At 37.9% G+C, this 18469-nt stretch overlaps 1 protein-coding gene across 1 annotated transcript in view; it reads right to left on the bottom strand.

Annotated features, from left to right (window-relative positions):
- The window catches only part of Sycp2 (synaptonemal complex protein 2), an 89707-nt gene that overhangs the window by 42682 nt on the left and 28556 nt on the right, over positions 1-18469 (bottom strand). The window contains exons 15-17 of the mRNA XM_029568235.1: positions 1969-2117; positions 726-800; positions 190-322 (exon numbers count right to left, since the gene is read on the bottom strand). Coding sequence (XP_029424095.1) covers positions 190-322; positions 726-800; positions 1969-2117 — 357 coding nt within the window. The remainder of the gene's footprint in view (positions 1-189; positions 323-725; positions 801-1968; positions 2118-18469) is intronic.

Raw genomic sequence — 18469 nt, 5'->3', positions numbered from 1 at the left:
ATATATATATATATATATATATATGTATACACACACATTTTGTCTGCATTTGCAAAAGTTGAAAAAAAATCTGAAATGCTATTGGTAAGGTAATAATGACATGTTGAAATGCGTTTCTTCTGTGTTTTCATTAGCAATTTTTTAGTCTGTAGTAGTTGATACGTACCATATTTAACTCATTCTGATTACTTTCTCTAACACCCTGCTTACTTCCTTTGTTGTGTTTTGGAGGATTAGCAAATCTCTTTTGAGGGTTAGCGTTTTCTTTTAAAATAACAAGATCTTCTTGGACTGGTGATGATTGATTTTCTGGCACTAGAATCTGTTCAATTCAGAATACAGAAAAAAACTAGTTTAAAAACTGCAAAACTGTATGAACTTCTCAAAAATCAGTTTATGTTTTAATAAAGATCCTACTCATGTTACATTTACTAATTTACTGTTTTATCCTTTTCTAAGCATTTTCTAATTTTTACAAAGCAACCCAACAAAACAATCACTTTTTGTAAACAAGCTTTGCCATTCACTAGTGGAAGAACTCAGTCCTAATTTTTAAAGTGCTCAAATTTGTATTAACTCTCTACTTTCTATACTGAAATTATCACTAACAAAAATGTTTTCAGAACTACATTGAGAACAGTTGTTTTTCAGACATTCACTGCTAGACTGTTATTTTGTGCTGAACTTGGCCCAATGATTAAAAATCAAGTAAGTCAGAGACATACCTGTGATCCACTTGCATCAAAAAGTATATGAATAGATGTTTTGGCCACTGAAATACCTTGTTTTCTGGTAAATTCCTAAAATTAATTCAAAATGATGTCATTCTCTGTTTAATGATATCATTTCCTCTTTTCTTCCACAATTGCCAATTAGCCCAAGTTATTATTTTGCATATATAAATACCTACCTGAGAAAAGTTTGTTTTGACCTAATCAGTCTCCTTAGTTTTCCCTCTATACAAAAGTTGCTTATATATGTATCCTGTTACTGACATTTTAACTTCCCATTACATAGCTCTGGTTGGCCTGAAACTCACTGTGTAGACTAGGCTTGCCTTGAATTCACCAGAGGTCCACCTGCTTCTGCTTCTTGAGTACAGGGATTAAAGGTATGTGCCACCAGGCTGGAGAGATGGCTCAGTGGTTAGGAGCACCGACCATTTTTGCAGAGGACCCTGGTTTGATTCCCAGTATCTACAATACCTACATGGTGGCTAACAACCGTCCATAACTACAGTCCAGGGAATCTGACGTCCTCTTCTGACCTCCACAGGCATTGCATGACATGGGTGCACTTACATACATGCAGGCAATACACTCATACACATAAAAAAATTTTAAAAAGGTGTGTGGCACCATGCACAGCCTAATAAACGTTTTACACTGTCCAAACCTGCTGGCAGACTACTTCTGCACGATGTCCCATAGACTGTCGCCGTACTCTCCCTAACAGCATTTGCCCTGCCGGTCTTCCACAGTGCTGTTCTCTATAGTTCACTTCAAGCTCCCTCCCCATATCAGGCCTTACAGTCAAACCATCTCTTAACAGACGTTCTCCAGTTTATGTAATTCATTCTCCACAGACCGATTATGTACTTATGATTTCTTACGTCTCAAAATGCTTAGTATCTTGAAACAATTAGCTTAACAAGCTAAGAGCTACTCCACATTACAGTTTACTTCCTTGTATGCCTGTATGTGCATGCGAATGTGCCACTGTGCACAAGATGTCAGAACTTGTGAGGTCAGTTCTCGCTCTTCACCGTGTGTCCCAGGGATGGAACGCTGGTTGTCAGTCTTGGTTGCAAGTGCTTGTACCAACCTAGCATCTCACCAGCACTTCCTAGTACAACTTACATTCTATGTCATTCTAAGAATTTTAAATAGGAAAAAAGTAATGAAATAGGCCTCAACTGAGGTTCCAAAATCATGGACATATTGTTTATCAAAGATTTTAAAAACTTACCTTGTACTTATTTTCACCAAAAACTTTCTTAGTAACACTGGTGATTTCTAATGATGCATCAAAATACAAAAACAATTCTTTCCCTTCTCTTTTACCAATTCTTACTATATTTTTCATAATTACAGTCAGTAGCTTCTTTGATTCTCTCACTGTACACAAACAAATAACATTAATTAATGACAAATAGCATAACAGTAATTCCTATACTAGTCTGCAAGTATACTGTAAGCAAAAACATACCGCAAATTAAGTAAATCAAGATCCAAACTTTGATATTGTTTAAATTAATAAATTCTAGTTATAACTATGCAAGCAAGTCAGTCACTTTATGTTTCAATGTCCTAACCTATAAATCACAGAATAATTCTATAACTATTGAGTTGGAGCCTGGAATAGGTTCTGGGCCTTAACAAATTCTTAAAATATTCCTTGAGGCTATCTGAGAAACCTAATTTCTTAATTTTCAAAAGAGAAAATATTAATTCATATTTTTAGCCATAATCATACATCCAAAGAGCACTGTTAAATAACTGACAGTTAAACAATAACATTTCATAAACTCAATAAGGATGGTAAGAGGCGAGAAGGATGAAGTCCTTATTCTCAATGAACTTATCCAATAAAAATAACATTTTTGTTATTTTAAGTAATTTCCAGTAAATAAAAGATATTCATACTCCATACCCCAAAGAAGTCACCAGCAAACTACCTGGCACCTAATTAATTTCCTGTATTATAAAATAAATGCTAAACACCAAGAGCTACTATGCTCCTGCCTACCTCTGGTGAGGATTCTACTGTTGGCTGAGAAGCCTCTATTCCTGCCCTCTATAGTGTATTTTTGGGCAAAAAGGAAGTAGACCACACAAAATAGGGAATTTTATTTCTACATCTGAAAACATTCTACAGGGTTCTGAAAATATTCTCCATGATCTGCCCAGAAAGGGAAATGTCCCCATTAGGTCTAAAATTTTCTATTTCTTACAAGGAAGTGGGAATACAGTGTGTGGTTTGAGTGAGAACATTCCCCACAGGCTCCAAGTATTTGGGCATTTTGTCCCCAGCTGGTGGTACTGTTGGGGAGGCTTTAGGTGTGGCCATGCTGCAGGAAGTACATCCCTGGGATGGGCTTTGAGAATTCTTAAGCTTTGTCAGGTTTCCAGTCTCTCTGTGCTTTCTGTGCCTACTTGAAGATATGACTGATTGGCTTTCTGCTCTAGCCACTGTCCGTCACCATGCCTCCCTGCCATTAGGGACTCTTACCCCTTTGGAACTGTAAGCCAAACAAACTCTTCTTTTTATAAATTCCCTTGGTCATGGTGTTTTATCAGAGCAACAGAAAAGTAACCAATATAGAAGGATTACCCAGATAGAAAATGCTTTGCTTTTGCACATATATAGCATTTTCGACAGTAATGGTCATTGATGGCATTAAACATTAACTGGTCAGGTGTGATAGTGAATGCCTTTAATTCCAACATTCAGGAGGCAGACGCAGGCAGATCTTTGTGATTTGGAGGCCAGCCTAGTGTACACAGAGAGTTTCAGGTCAGTTGGAGCTACATAATGAGATACTGTCTCAAACAAAACAAAACAAAAAAGATATTAACTAATTTGATGTACTGCTAAGTTTCTCACTAATACAGTACACAATTAGTAATATGAAAATATCATGTGAGTTCAACATTAACATATTTTTACATTTTAGAGATGAAAATTTAGATGGCTTTGAAGATACGATTTCATGTTTTGATGAAAAACATTAATTCATTTATAATCCTTATGTTGTTTGCTGAATGCTTCATTTTTTGATATCCATTTCATCTTTTTCTGTAGCTTGCCATGAATATATATTAAATGCATTATTTTCCACCATGGCTTGTATATAGACAGTACTAGAATTACTTTAATAATTTTGGTGAAATTTTTGTGTAAAGACTCACGTACATATGTTGTGACCACCTATTCAATAATTTATTGTTTATTTTATTGATTATTTTGTTGAAATTTCTGGCTCTTTGTCTGACTTCCTGGACTATGTATCATAATTTGCTTTACTTTTTAATTAGTTAGCAATATTACTAAGATTCAAAAAAACTTTGGTTTCTTGCTCATATATCAAAATTCCAGACTTTTAGCACTTACCAAGCTATTGTCATGGGATTCCAGTGTACATAAATACAAAAATGTGCCTTATATTGCAGAATTTAAAATATTTATTTAAAATAATTTTTAATTTTTTTTATTTTATGTGTATGAGTGCTTTGCGTGATGTGTGTAAGTCCACCAAGAGTGTGAAATGCCTGTGGAGGTCAGAAGAGGGTGTTGGGTCCCCTAGAACTAGAGTTAAGGATGGTTGTTAGCTGCCATATGGGTGCTGGGAATCAAACCCCGGTCCTCTGAAAGAACATAAGTATTCTTAACTGCTGAGCCATCTCTTCAGCCCCTAAAATAATTTTTTAATCCATATATAAATAACCTGGGGTTTTTTTTGAGTGTCCTCAGGAATCACTTTATCATGTTAATCAAACATGGAACAAAGAGGATGAATTCAAATACAAAATACATTAAGTGGTAGAAATGAAAGAACATGGAAAGTGGTCAGTTAGTGGGGAGGAAAAGTCAAGAAAGGCTTCTAGGGCTGGCTTCCAGGAAAAGGATGCTTTCCACTAAGCCCAAAGACCTGAGTTCAATCCCAGGAGTCACATTGTAGAGAGCCAAGTGCATGGGGCTACAGGGAGACCCTGTCTTACAAAAACCACCCACCCAACCAACCACCCACCCAAACACGGGCTATGAACAGAGAAAGCGAAAGCTAAGATGACTTTCTGCAACATTATTTATAAGCTAAGAACAGAGCTACTGATAAAGTATGAATTGATGGAGAAATATGTACACAATGTGAGTAAAGAACTGACACCACAGTAAACACATTTCTTCTCTACAGAAGAGATTAAAATCCAAAGATAAAGGTACAAATATGTTTGAAGGTGAATGGTATGAAGAGCTGAACTTTATAAGCATTCTTAAGTGAAAAATTCATGTTTAAAAATTATCCTGTAAGTGTAAGAGAGGAAAGGACAACAGAAAAATAATACTAAGGTTATAAAGATTAGCATCACTAAGAGCACTGGACAGCTGGGGTGACGGCTCAGTCAGTGAAATGTTTCCTGTGCAATCACAAGGACCTAAGTTTAATCCTCCAGAACCATGGGGAAAAAAAGCTGGGTACAGTGGAATTTACCTGTAACCCCAATTCTGGGAAGGCTGAGACAGGAGGGTCTTAGGACTTGCTCAATAGCCATTCAATCAAAGAGGTGAGCTCCAGATTTAGTGAGACCTTGCTCTCAAAAATAAGGTGGAGAGCAATTGAGGAAGATACCCCAAGTCTACCTCACCCTTACACAGGTGCATATGTACCCATACACAGATAGAGACACAAAGGCATATAAACACACACACACACACACACACACACACACACACACACACACGAGTACTGCAGAATGGATGTCTAAAGTTACAAGTCTCAACTTATGAATAATATATGGTGTATTGTTTAGGCCAATATCCTGTTAGATCAGAAGACATTTTAAAAAAATACCCACAAGTCTAAAGGTGTAAGAATACTACATATGCACAAGATCTCCAGCTATTTATCCCCTAGACACATCTACCAATTCTGATTGTGGGCTTAGGAAGAGAAACTGTTGGAGAAACACAAACCAGCAGGTATAAACTGATCAATAGGGTTTGGAGTAACAAATAGAAAATGTAGATTTTAAAGGAAAAACTGTTTTTCTTTACCTCTGGACAGCACAGGGAGATAGAAACTGCTATTAAAGCTTGCTAGGATGTTCTTGCTTGATTTCTCCATCTAGAACTTCCAATGTATGCATGTGCAGAAATATCACACTATACACCATAATTATACAATTAGGTACAATTATTATCATTAAAATTGTTTAAAGGTAAAGTTAATTCTCCAGTAGCCTCACTGGTTTACATGCAAAGTACCTCCTGAAACGGTCCAGCCTTAATTAAATATATAGCCAGTTTCCCACTTAAAATATCTGTTAAAGTTTGGGCTGAGTGAGTGGTGAGCTGGGCTAGAGTTCTCTAAAAGACAGGACTGCAGCTCCCATACTTTCTCAAGTTCAAAAAACAGAAAGCTAAAAGGTTCATAGCTGGTAAACTGAAATGCCCACACCTGAGGAGTAGAGACAATGACAGAGGAATAAATCTACTAAAACTAAAATAAACATGGGTCGGTACCACCCATGCTAAGGAGGAATCATAAGGTCCTCACTTCTTCTGCATAGAAATAAACAAGAAATCATTATGAAGGAGCACCACCTAGAGTTTCTATAGCTCTTTTATACACGTCACATAAGCAATACTTGACAAGCAATAAAGTAACAATCTACCACTGATGAAAACAAGATACCTGAAAAAAGACCCAAAGACGATTCAGATAATAGATTATGGTGTTTAAAATTTCAGCATGCTTAAGAGAAAAATAAAAACAAAATATTTCAGTATATAAATCTGTGAAATGTATTAGATGATGGAAGACATAAATGAAAAACTGTCAAAATGTGTTACGGCATGAATATGGCTCACTGAAAGTAAAACTAATGTTGAAAATCCCCCAGTGTGACAGTGTTGGATGATAGGACCCATTAGGTATGTTTGACTCATGAACAGATTAATTTTTGAGTTCTCAACTTTCACAGAGCTGCTAGAGGAGGTGGTTATAAAAATTAGTTCCGTTTCCTCAAATTTCTCATCACATGACTCCCTCTGCTTTCCACCATGAAACCTTTGCTAGACAATGAACAGATGAAGAAACTGGATCATGGGCTTTCTAAGCCAACTGAACTACAAGCCAGCATAAAGGACTTTTACTTATGTTATTATACACAGTCACAAGTAGTTTATTAGAGCAACAGGAAACAAAGACACTGCAAAACACTTTTTTTCAATGAGGACTATGAAAGCAAGAAGGGCTTGGACTGATGTCCTACAAGTCATGAAGTAACACATCAGTCCAGACTACTATGTCCAGCAAAACTGTCAGTTGTAACTGAAGAAGAGAAATTTCCAATGATATAAACAGGTTTAAGGAATCTAGATCTACTAAGCCAGCTAGCTCTACAGAGGATGCTAGGATTACTTCAGTCTGAAGACATTAAACACACCGTAGAGGGCACAAAGAAGAAACAGTTCTTGAACAGTCAACCACAAAAGGTCTAAGAAAGCACCACCACCACAAAAGGAATGAATAAACATTGGTCGGTAATAACTCTCAACATTAATGGTCTCAATTCCACAACAAGACACAGATTAACAGATGAGATTAGAAAACAGGATCCATCTTTTTTTGCCTCTAAGAAACAAACCTCGCCATCAACAATCAACAGTACCATGGGGTAATAGGTTGGGAAAAGGTGTTCTGACCAAATGGAACTAAAAAACAAGCAGGAGTAGCTATTCTAATGCCTAACAAGGTAGACTTCAAACTAAAATTCATCAGAAGTCATAAGGAAGGACACTGTAAACTAACTGAAGGAAAAGTCCACCAAGAAGATATTACAATCTTAAACCTATGTGCCCCAAATACAGAGGCATACAGTTTCATTAAAGAAACATGATTAGATCTCAGTTCAGATCAACTCCAACAGTGACAGTGGGTGACACTTCAATACCCAACTCTCACCAATAGACAGTCAGACAAAAACTAAATAGAGAAACTCTGGAGTTTAATGGCATATAAATCAAACAGACATTTACTGAATAATTCCACCCAAACATTACTGAAAACACTTTCTACTCAGCAGCTCATGGAACTTTCTCCAAAATCGACCACATATTAGGACACAAAGCAAATCTCAACAAGTTTAGGAAAAACTGAAATAACACTCTGCACTCTGACTACAAAGGGATAAAGCTAGATATAAACAACAGAAATGGGCCTAAGTACACCAACTTATGACAACAAAAAAACACTGTTGAATGAAAATTGGGTCAATGGAGAAATTAAGAAGGAGATTTAAAAATTCCTAGAACAGAATGAAAATGAAAACACAACATACCAAAATCAGTGATACACAGTGAAGGTAGAACTAAGTGGAAAGTATATAGCACTAAGTGTCCACCTCAGAAAACTGGAGAGATAATAACTAAATTATGCATCTGAAGGTCTTGGAAAAACAGGAACATATAACCCCCCCCGAAAAAATAGACAGGAAGAGATAATCAAAATCAAGGAAGAAATTAAACGATAAAACAAAGAATCAATGATATGAAGAGTTTGTTCTTTGAAAAGACTTACAAGATAGACCTTTAGCCAAATTAACCAAAAGAAAGGACCAAAATAAATAAAATCAGAGATGAAAAGGGAAACATTACAACAAAGACTAGGGAACTTCAGAGAATCATAAGAACACATTTTTTTTTGGTCTTTTTGAGACAGGGTCTCCCTGTAGCCCCAGCTGTCCTGGAACTCAGTATGTAGACCACGCTGGCCTTGAACTCACAGAGATCCACCTGCCTCTGCCTCCCAAGTGCTGGGATTAAAGGTGTGTGCCATCATGCCCCACCTATGCTTTTAAAAATATGTTTTATTAAACTAGAAAATTTGAAAGAAATAGACGAATTTCTAGATATGTATGATCTACCAAATATAAACCAAGATGAAGTAAACATTTAAATATATACATAATAATCAATGACATAGGAGTAATTAAAAATTTCCCAACTAAAAAAATTAAAAGCCCAGGATGATATGGATATAGTGCAGAATTCTACCACACCTTCAAAGAAGAGCCAGTACCAATACACCTCAAGTTATCCTGAAAAACAGAAAGAACACTTAACAAAAATTTTTTATGAAGACAATATTAACCTCCCAAAACCAGGTAAAGATTTGGCCAAAAAGAAAACTTTACATCAACCTTTGATGAACACAGACACAAAAATTCTCAATAAAATGCTAGCAAACAGGATGCAAGAGTACACTGAAAAGACTATCCACCATGATCAAGTTGGTTTCATGCCATATATACAGAGATGGTTCCCCATATGTAAATCAACAAAGGTATTTGACTACATAAACAGACTCGAGGATATTTCTAACCATATGATCATTTCATTAGAGGCAGAAAAGGCCTTTGACCAAATCCAATATCCTTTCATGATAAAAGTCAAAGAGAATCTAAGGATACAAGGGACATATCTCAACATAATAAAGTCAATAGCCAACAACCCACAACTAATATCATACTAAATGGAGAAAAAGTTAAAGCACTTCCACTAAAACCAGAAACAAAACAAGGGTGTTCACGCTACCAATTCCTGTTGAATGCAGTGCTTGAAGTTTAAGCTAGAGAAATAAGTGAAAGAGATACAGGGGACATAGACTGGAAAGGAAGAACTTGAAGTATCCTTCTTTGTAGATAATATTCTATACATAAAAGACTCTAAAGACCGCCAGAAAACTCCTAACACATTCAGCAATGTAGCAGGATACAAAATTAACAGGCAAAATCAGTAGCCTTCCTATACAACAACATACCAAGAAAGAAACTAGGGTAAGGATCCCATTACAACAGCCTCAAAAATACCTTGGAATAAATCTAACCAAGGAAGAGAAAGATGTGTATAATAAAAAAGATTAAGAAACTGAAGAATCTGAAGAAGATTCCAGAAGATGCATTAACCTGGATAGACAGGATCAATATTGTGAAAATGGCCATCCTACCAAAAGTAATCTACATAGTCAACACAATTTCCATTAAAATTCCAACACATTTCCACATAGAAAATGAAAAAGTAATCTCAAATTTCATATGGAAACACAAAGAAATTAGGACAGCCAAAACAAAGAAGAGTTGGTGGCATCATCCCTGATTTCAAATCACATTACAGAGCTAAAGTACTAAAAGCACCATGGCACTGGCTTAAAAACACACACAGTAATCAATGGAATAGAACTCTGGACCCAGATTTTAGTCCAATCACAGCTACCTGATTTTTGACAAAGGGGTCAAAAACACACAGTGGAGAAAAGAGTATTTTCAACAAATGGTGATGGTCAAATTGGACTAGGTAGAGGAATGAAACTAGTCCCTATGTCACAGTCCCACAAAAAACTCCAAAAGGATAAGGTGCTTCAGCGTAAGTATCAATAACCTGCATTTAATAGAGGAGAAGGAATATGCTGGAACTTTTAAGTACAGGAAAGGACTCCAATAGCACAGGCTTTAAGACCAACAATTAACAAATCCAACTTCAATAAACTAAAAAGGTTCTGTACAGCAAATTACACCATCATTTGAGTGAAGAAGCAACCAGAGAATGGAATAAAGCTTTACCAATTATACATCTGACAAAGGATTAGTATCTAGAATATACAAAGAACTAAGAAATCCCAAAACCTAAACATAAAAAATAATCTAATTAAAAACTGGGGCAAGGAACTAAACAGAGTTTCCAAAAGATGAAATGTAAATGACTTGGAAGTATTTTTTTTTAAGATGTTCAACATCTTTATCAAAGAAATATAAATCAATATTACGTTGAGATTTCATCTTACTAACCCTTTCAGAATGGCTAAGATACAAAAAACCATGAGAAATACTAGCAAGGATATGGGGAAACGTATTTACCGCTGGTGGGAGTGTAAACTGGTGCAACCACTGTGGAATTCAGTGTGGAGGTTTCTCAAAAAGCTAGAAATAGATCTACCACATAATCCAACCATACCACTCTTTGGAATATACCCAGAAGACTCTATTCCTACTCCAGAGATATTTGCTTATTTCTGTTCATTGCTGATCTACTCACAGTAGCCAGGGAATGGAAACAACCGAGATGTTCATCAATTGATGAATGGATAATGAAAATATGGTACATTTTCTTAAGGCAATATAATTCAGCTGCTAAGTAAAATGAAATTATGAAACTGATGGATTATATGGATGAAACTGGAAACCATCATCCTGAGGTGTCCCAGAAAGACAAACATCCTTTATTTCCTCTCCTACGTGGATGTTAGCTCTGAATTTTTGATATGTGTGTTTCAACGGGAAAATCCAGAGGTCAGAAATCTAGTAAGGGGCCATGCGAGAGGTTTTATGGGAGGGGAGCTCGAATACAGTGGTAACAAGGAGGAAGGGGGAATAATGGAATGAGAACAGATAAATGAGGTAGAGAACGAGAGTGATGGTAGAGGGGAGAGTATGGGCAGGGGGGTGTTTTGAAGTCATAGAACCTACTGCAGAAGCTGCTGAAAATATAGACATACACAAACTAGTTTAAATGGACTTACCCTGTGACAGTGGGACAATGCCCCTACCAGATACCACAGGCTATCAAATAAAAAGCCCCATACCAAGAATGGATTTCATCTTTTCAAGTTGTTGATCAAGGTTTCCCATAGACTCTCAAACAAATAATACTAGATATTCCCATTACCCTTAGTTACCTGCCAGTACTTGATGGTAAGACCCTATTGCTAAAGACTGTGTGTGTGTGTGTGTGTGTGTGTGTGTATGTGTGTGTTAGAACAAACATGGAGAAATCAAGCTGGTACTGACCTTGAAGCTTCATCTCTACTAGCTTTCATAGTGCTAGAAGGTACTATGAATACTGCCATAAAAGAAATTCATCATTACCCAGCTGTGAACCTTGCATGCCCACTGGTGCAACAGTGGCACAAATGTTACAGGAGTAACCAATCACTTTCTGATTGGATTTAAGGTCCACTTAATAAGATGGAGCGCATACCTAGCACTCTTTTGAGGACCCCAAATCTATGACCAGAGAATTCAAAGGCTGTAGGGAATAGCCTACTAAATGGACATTATCCTGCTAAATGGACATACCATTAAACCATGTCCTAAAGACTTACTGTTACATCATTCAATTAGTGCATCCCTCAACTCTCACCAGACAAGACTCCTGTAGCAGATAGTGACAAATATGGAGACCCACAACTGGTGCAAAGAATGACTCAGAATTCTCAGTCCTGAGTCAGGTACCTTTATCAGACTCTCTCCTCCCAAGGCTCAGGGATCATTAAAGAACAAGGGGCAAAAAGATAATAATAGCTAGAGGTGATGGATGCCTACAAAAAAATGTTTTCCAGACACAACAGGGCAGTTGCACATATGAGCCCACCTGTGACAGCACACACAAGATCTGTACAAGCCCAAGCTAGACAAAAACCCAGCATGTCTGGTAGAGGAGCGCAAGAAGTCTGAGACCTACCTGATTACTAGCAACTGATTAAGTGCTGGGAGAGGGGAGTCAGTTTTCTTTAAAGGTCTGACACTGGTGGGTTGACCTGGTGCCAGTGGATGGACCCACACCTAAGAGCATTTGAGGAACCCAAATCAGACTCAACATGCCTTTAAAAATGATTGAAGATGTGAGGTTGAGTTGTTAGGTGAGGGTGGAGATGGGGAAGGAAATCTGAATAAGATTAAAATGCCCTGTATTGGGGCTGGAAAGATGGCTCAGCAGTTAAGAGCACTGGCTGCTCCTGCAGAGGACCTAGGTTTGGTTCCCAGCACCTACAGGGTGGCCAACAACCTTCTTCCAGGGGATCCAACACCCTCTTCTGGCCTCCAAACGCATTGCATGCATGTGGTACACACACACACACATGTGCATGCACACACATATATGCAGGCAAAATACCCATACACAAAATAAAAATAAAAAATACATCATACAAAATACTCAAAGAATAAAAATATTCTAAAGATACATGGAGGTAAAGGCTACAAAGGAAATCAAGAAAGTCAAAGTTATAAACTTAGATATTTTGAGGAGGACTTTGCAGGCAGGGTTCTAGCTTGAAATGATTAGAGGACTCATGGACTATATATTATTTTAATTTATATAATTAAATGTAGAATTTATATAATTGCTTATATAGTACAAAGAGTTAACTGAGGTGAAGAATAAGAGGGCATGGCAGAAGAGGGAGGATGGGGAGGAATAACACTAAAGGCCTTTAGAAAAAGCCATATGGAAACCTACCACTATAGAAGCTTCTTAAAGTATCTAAGTGTTTGAGCAGATGCTTTACAAAGGAAAATATGTGGGGCTGTAGAGATGGCTCAGTGGTTAAGAGAACTGGCTGTTCTTGTATAAAAATCTGGGTTTGAATCCCAGCACCTACATGGCAGCTAACAACCAGCTCCAGGGGATCTGACACCCTCTTCTGTCCTCTGTGGGTACTATATGACACATGCACACATAATGCTCATGCACATAAAATAAAAATAAATAAAAAATTTGAAAACAAAGGGAAATATATGAGTAGTCAAGTCAGTGAGCTCATGCATGATTAGTACTCAACATTACTGGTCATTAGGAAAACACAAATTAAAGCTATGAGGTGCTACATGTTTATTGAAATGGACTAAATATGCCTTAATATTTGAATTTGTTCCAGTATGCCAAATTTTGTAATTTTGGCCAGCAATATCATGGAATTTATCTTCTAGGAATGGAGAAACTATGTTTGCATTTAATTAAGCAAGTGGGATGGGAATGCCAAGAGCCATTCCTGGAGCCAGCATCCTTCCTGGGTAAGTTCGGCCACACCCACTGTGCCTTGACTCCCACAGCCTCATTCACCCTCCCAGCTCCCCCACCCCATCTCTCCTCCTAGTGTGGGCACTGGCCCATTTCTCGGCACCCCAGACCTCTGGACTACCCTCTTGGCCCAGACTCCCCACCGCTTCCTGATCTTTGCACCCAGACCAATCCAATACTTTGGTCTGGTCCCCTGAAGCCCTCAAAGCCTGTTCTCTCCCCCACCTCACCCTTGCAGGCCTGAGACAGGTCCTCATCCTGGCTGTCCCACCCCGCAACCTGGATTCCTGAGACCATCCTCCTTCCCTGCCTGCTCTGGAGTCCTGAAACCTACCTCAACCTAGCAATCCTCCCAAATTGTACTGTGCCTGCTGACTACAGGGATGTAGACCTTAGGAGAAAGCCTGAGAGCCTCTGATCCTCATCTGACTTGGGCCTTTGTGGGAACTCCTGAGCAGCAGGACAAAGGCAATCTGGCCCCTCCAATATAAAATCAAAAGAGAGAACCTGAAGCCTAGACCAACCAATTTTTCATACCCAACCAGTAAACCACAAAGGCACATAAAGTTTACAAAAAGAAGCAGACCTAAATTCAACAAAGAAAAGCGTGAGGCTTACACAAGAATCAGAAACTACAAAAGAAATACACATGTCAAAGTCACAGGGAAAAAACAGTAACATGAAAAACCCAAATAATATATCCTCACCAAGTACCAACAGTCCTGTACAGAAGCACAAGGAGCACACCCTAGAGATAACACAGGACACGGAATTCAAAAGAACAATTATAAATATAATAAAAGAATTCAGTGGGAGAGGGTGGGCTCCGACCTCAATCAGTGTAGTGGCTGCGATCTCAGCACACCTCCAGAGTGTGCTGGGTTCTGGCACAGGGGCTGAGAATGCAGGGGACTACCAGAGAGCACCCTGATCCTGCTCCATGTGGTGGTGAGATTCCCCTAATTACACCATACCCATCCCTCTACTTGGGATTTTCTGAGGCCCCTCCCAAGGCCCCAGGGCAGACCTGGATTTAGTAGGCTAAGACTGAGATCCTAGGAGACAGCCTAAGAGGATGGGCTCCAACCTCCAAGAGTGTAGCAGCTGTTATTTCAGCACACCACCAGAGAGTGCCAGGTTCTGGCCTCCCTCTGGCATAGGGGAGCAGAACACAGCAGAAGACTGAGAGTCCCAAAATTGCCTCTCCCCACAAGGAATTTCCCAAGTTTTCTCTGAGTTCCTCCTAATAGGGGTCCAAACCTTAGAAGGAAGCCTGAGTATACCTGACAGGAACCTGAATTGGGCTTCTGTGGGTGCTCCTGAGTAGCTGATCTGAAGCCATCAGTTCCCTCCAAAATAAAACCTGAGAGAACCTGAAACCTGTACCAACCAGCCTTCAATAACCAATAAAGAAAGGACCTAAGAACCCTGATAATGCAAAAAGAAGCATACTTCAACTTAATTCTCATCAGAATCATAAACAACAAAAGAAATTCATATGCCAAAATCACAATGAGAATAATAAAATGGAAAGCCAAAATGCTATGTCCCCACCAAACTCCACTGGCTCCATAGAAGAGTTCTACAAGGAGAACCCCCTAGAGATAACCCAGGACACTTAATTTAAAAGAGCAATCATAAACATGATCAAGGAATTGAACAAATTTAAAGAACACATAAAGAAACAAATCAAAGAACTAAAAGAAGATAGGGATAAACTTCTGAATGAATTCACAAAGAGCAACACTGAAGAAAACTCAGGCAGAAATGAAGAAGTGCAAAACTCAATAAGCCAACCAAATTGGAACAACAAGGGAATGCCTCACCTTTAGAATGAATGAAATGGAAAACAGAATATCAACACTGGAGGGTAAAGCTGAAGAATTGGGCCACTCAGGCAAAGACTATGGAAAATTAAAAAAAAAACAGGTATAGAATATGCAAGAGATGTGGGACACCATGAAAAGACCAAATCTATGGATCATAGGAACGGAAGAAGAATGTTGAGGAAAGACATCCCATACAAATACAGGAAGCACATAGAACACCAAATAGGATCAGAAAAGAAACTCCCTGTGACATATCATAGTAAAAACACTAAATGTACAGAACAAAAAGAGAATACTGAAAGCTTAAAAGAAAAACAACAAGTCACATACAATGGAAAGCCCATCAGAATTACAGCTGACTTATCAATGCAAACTATGAAAGCCAGAAGATCCTGGACCAAGGTATTTCCAGTTCTACATGACAATAGATGCCAGCCCAGAATACTATACCCAGAAAATACATCTTATTATAGTTGAGGGGGAAAGAAAAATCTTCCATGACAGGAATAGCCTGAAAGAATACATGTCCACAAAACCAGCCCTGCAAAGAATACTTGAAGCAATACAGAGAGCAGAGAGAGAAACTACAACACCCCAATGGCAAAAAAGAAAATAAAGGTATAATTGAGGAAACATAAAACTAGACAGAGAACACAAACAGCAATCAAAATGACGGCAACCAATGCACATCTTTCAATAATAACCTTAAATATCAATGGACTGAACTCCCCAGTCAAAAGACACAGGCTAAGTGAATGGATTAAGAAACAAAATCCATCTCTTTACTGTCTGCAAGAAACCTATCTCACCTTCAAGGACAGGCAGTACCTTAAGGTAAAAGGATGGGACAGAATAGTCCAAGCAAATGGCACTAAAACAAGCAGGGGCTGCAATTCTAATATCTGACAAAATAGACTTCAAAGTAAAACTAATCAGAAGAAATAAGGAAGGTCACTTCATTCTGATCAAAGGAACAGTTAACCAAGAAGATATTACAACCCTTAACATATATGCACCAAATTCTGGTGCACCCAAATTCATAAAAACAACACAACAGGACTTTAAGATACAAATAAACCCCAACTCAGTAATAGTAGGGGACTTCAGTACTACACTGTCTCCATTAGACAGGTCAGCTGGACAAAGAATAAACAGACATCTGAATTAAATGATACCATACATCAAATAGACCTAACAGACATCTTTCAAATATTCCACCCAAGCACCAAAGAATACACTTTCTACTCAGCACCCCATGGAACTTTTTCAAAAATTGACCACATACTGGGACACAAAACAAATCTCAACAAATACAAAATAATGTGAAATAATTCCATGCATTCTATCAGACCACAATGCAATAAAGCTGAAAATCAACACTAACAAAGTCTTAGTCACTACACAAACTCAAGGTGATTAAACAACACACTCCTAAGCAATGAAGTCAGAAAGAGGGCTGGAGAGATGGCTCAGTGGATAAGAACACTGGTTGTTCTTTCAGAAGACCCAGGTTAAAATCCCAGCACCCAAATGGCAGCTAATAACGGTCTGTAACTCCACTCACTCCCAGGGGATCCAATAGCTTCTTCTGACCTCCGTGGACATGGCATGACATGGGTGCACTTACCTACATACAGACAATATAAGCATACACATAAAAAATAAAAAATAAATCAGAAAGAACACAAATAAATGACTTAACATTGCAATTCAAGGCACTTGAAAAGCAGCAACAAATGAAGCCCAAACCCAGCAGACAAGAAGAAATAACAAAAATCACAGCAGAAATTAATGAAATAGAAACAATGAAAACAATACAATGAATCAATGAATCTAAGAGTTGGTTCTTTGAAAATCTAAACAAGATAGATAGACCCGTAGCTCAGTTAACCAATACAAAGAAAGAACAATTCCAAATTAGCAAAATCAGAGATGAAAGGGGAAACATCACAACAGACACCCAAAAATCCAGACCATCATAAGGGAATATTTTAAAAACCTATATGCTACTAAATTTGAAAATCTGAGAGAAATGGACGGATAGCTATAATTATGGGAACCACCAAAGTTAAGCCAAGAAGAGATCAACAGTTTAAAAAGGCCCATAACATATAAGGAAATCGAAACAGTAATAACAAAGCCTCCCAACTAAAAAAAAAAAAAAAACCCAGGCCCAGATGGATTTACAGCAGAATTCTATCAGACATTTAACGAAGATCTGCATCCAATACTACTTAATTTATTCAAAACGATAGAAACAGAGGAAGAACTCCCAAATTCCTTCTATGAATCCAGCATCACTCTAATACCCAAACCGGGTAAAGACACAACCAAGAAAGAAAACTATAGACTCATATCCTCAATGAACATAGATGGAAAAATTCTCAACAAAATGCTTGCAAACCGCATACAGATCAAAAAGATAATTCACCGTGATCACATAGGCTTTATCCCAGAGATGCAGGGCTGGTTCAATATATGCAAGTCAATAAATGTCATTAATCATATAACTGGACTCAAAAACAAAAACCACATCGTCATCGCAATAGATGCAGAAAAGGCGTTTGACGAAGTTCAACATGTTTATGTTCAAAGTCCTGGAGGGAACTGGACTGGAGGGAACAAACCTCAACATCATTAAAGCTATACAGCAAACCCACAGCCAGCATCATTCTAATGGAGAAAAACTGGAAGCATTCCCATTGAAATCAGGAACCAGACAAGGCTGTCCACTGTCTCCACTTCTCTTTAACATAGTGCTTGAAACTCTTGCAAGAGCAATAAGGCAAGAGCAGGAAATTAAAGGAGTAATAATTGGAAAAGAAGAGGTCAAATTATCACTTTTTGCAGATGATATTATATCTAAGAGATCCCAAAAGTTTCACCAGAAAACTCCTAGACCTGATCAACACTTTCAGTTTAATGGCAGGTTATAAACTCAATCTACAAAAATCAGTATCCTTTCTATATACCAATAACAAGCAACTGGAGAAAGAATACAGGGAAATGCTCCAACTCACAATTGCTGCAAAAAAATTATCTTGGAATAAATCTGACCTCTT

This window comes from Nannospalax galili, unplaced genomic scaffold, assembly GCF_000622305.1.
Source record: "Nannospalax galili isolate Female #2095 unplaced genomic scaffold, S.galili_v1.0 scaffold231, whole genome shotgun sequence".
Taxonomy (NCBI): Eukaryota; Metazoa; Chordata; class Mammalia; order Rodentia; family Spalacidae; genus Nannospalax; species Nannospalax galili.
The sequence above is the reverse complement of the archived record's forward strand: the minus strand, read 5'-3'. Positions and strand labels throughout refer to the sequence as shown.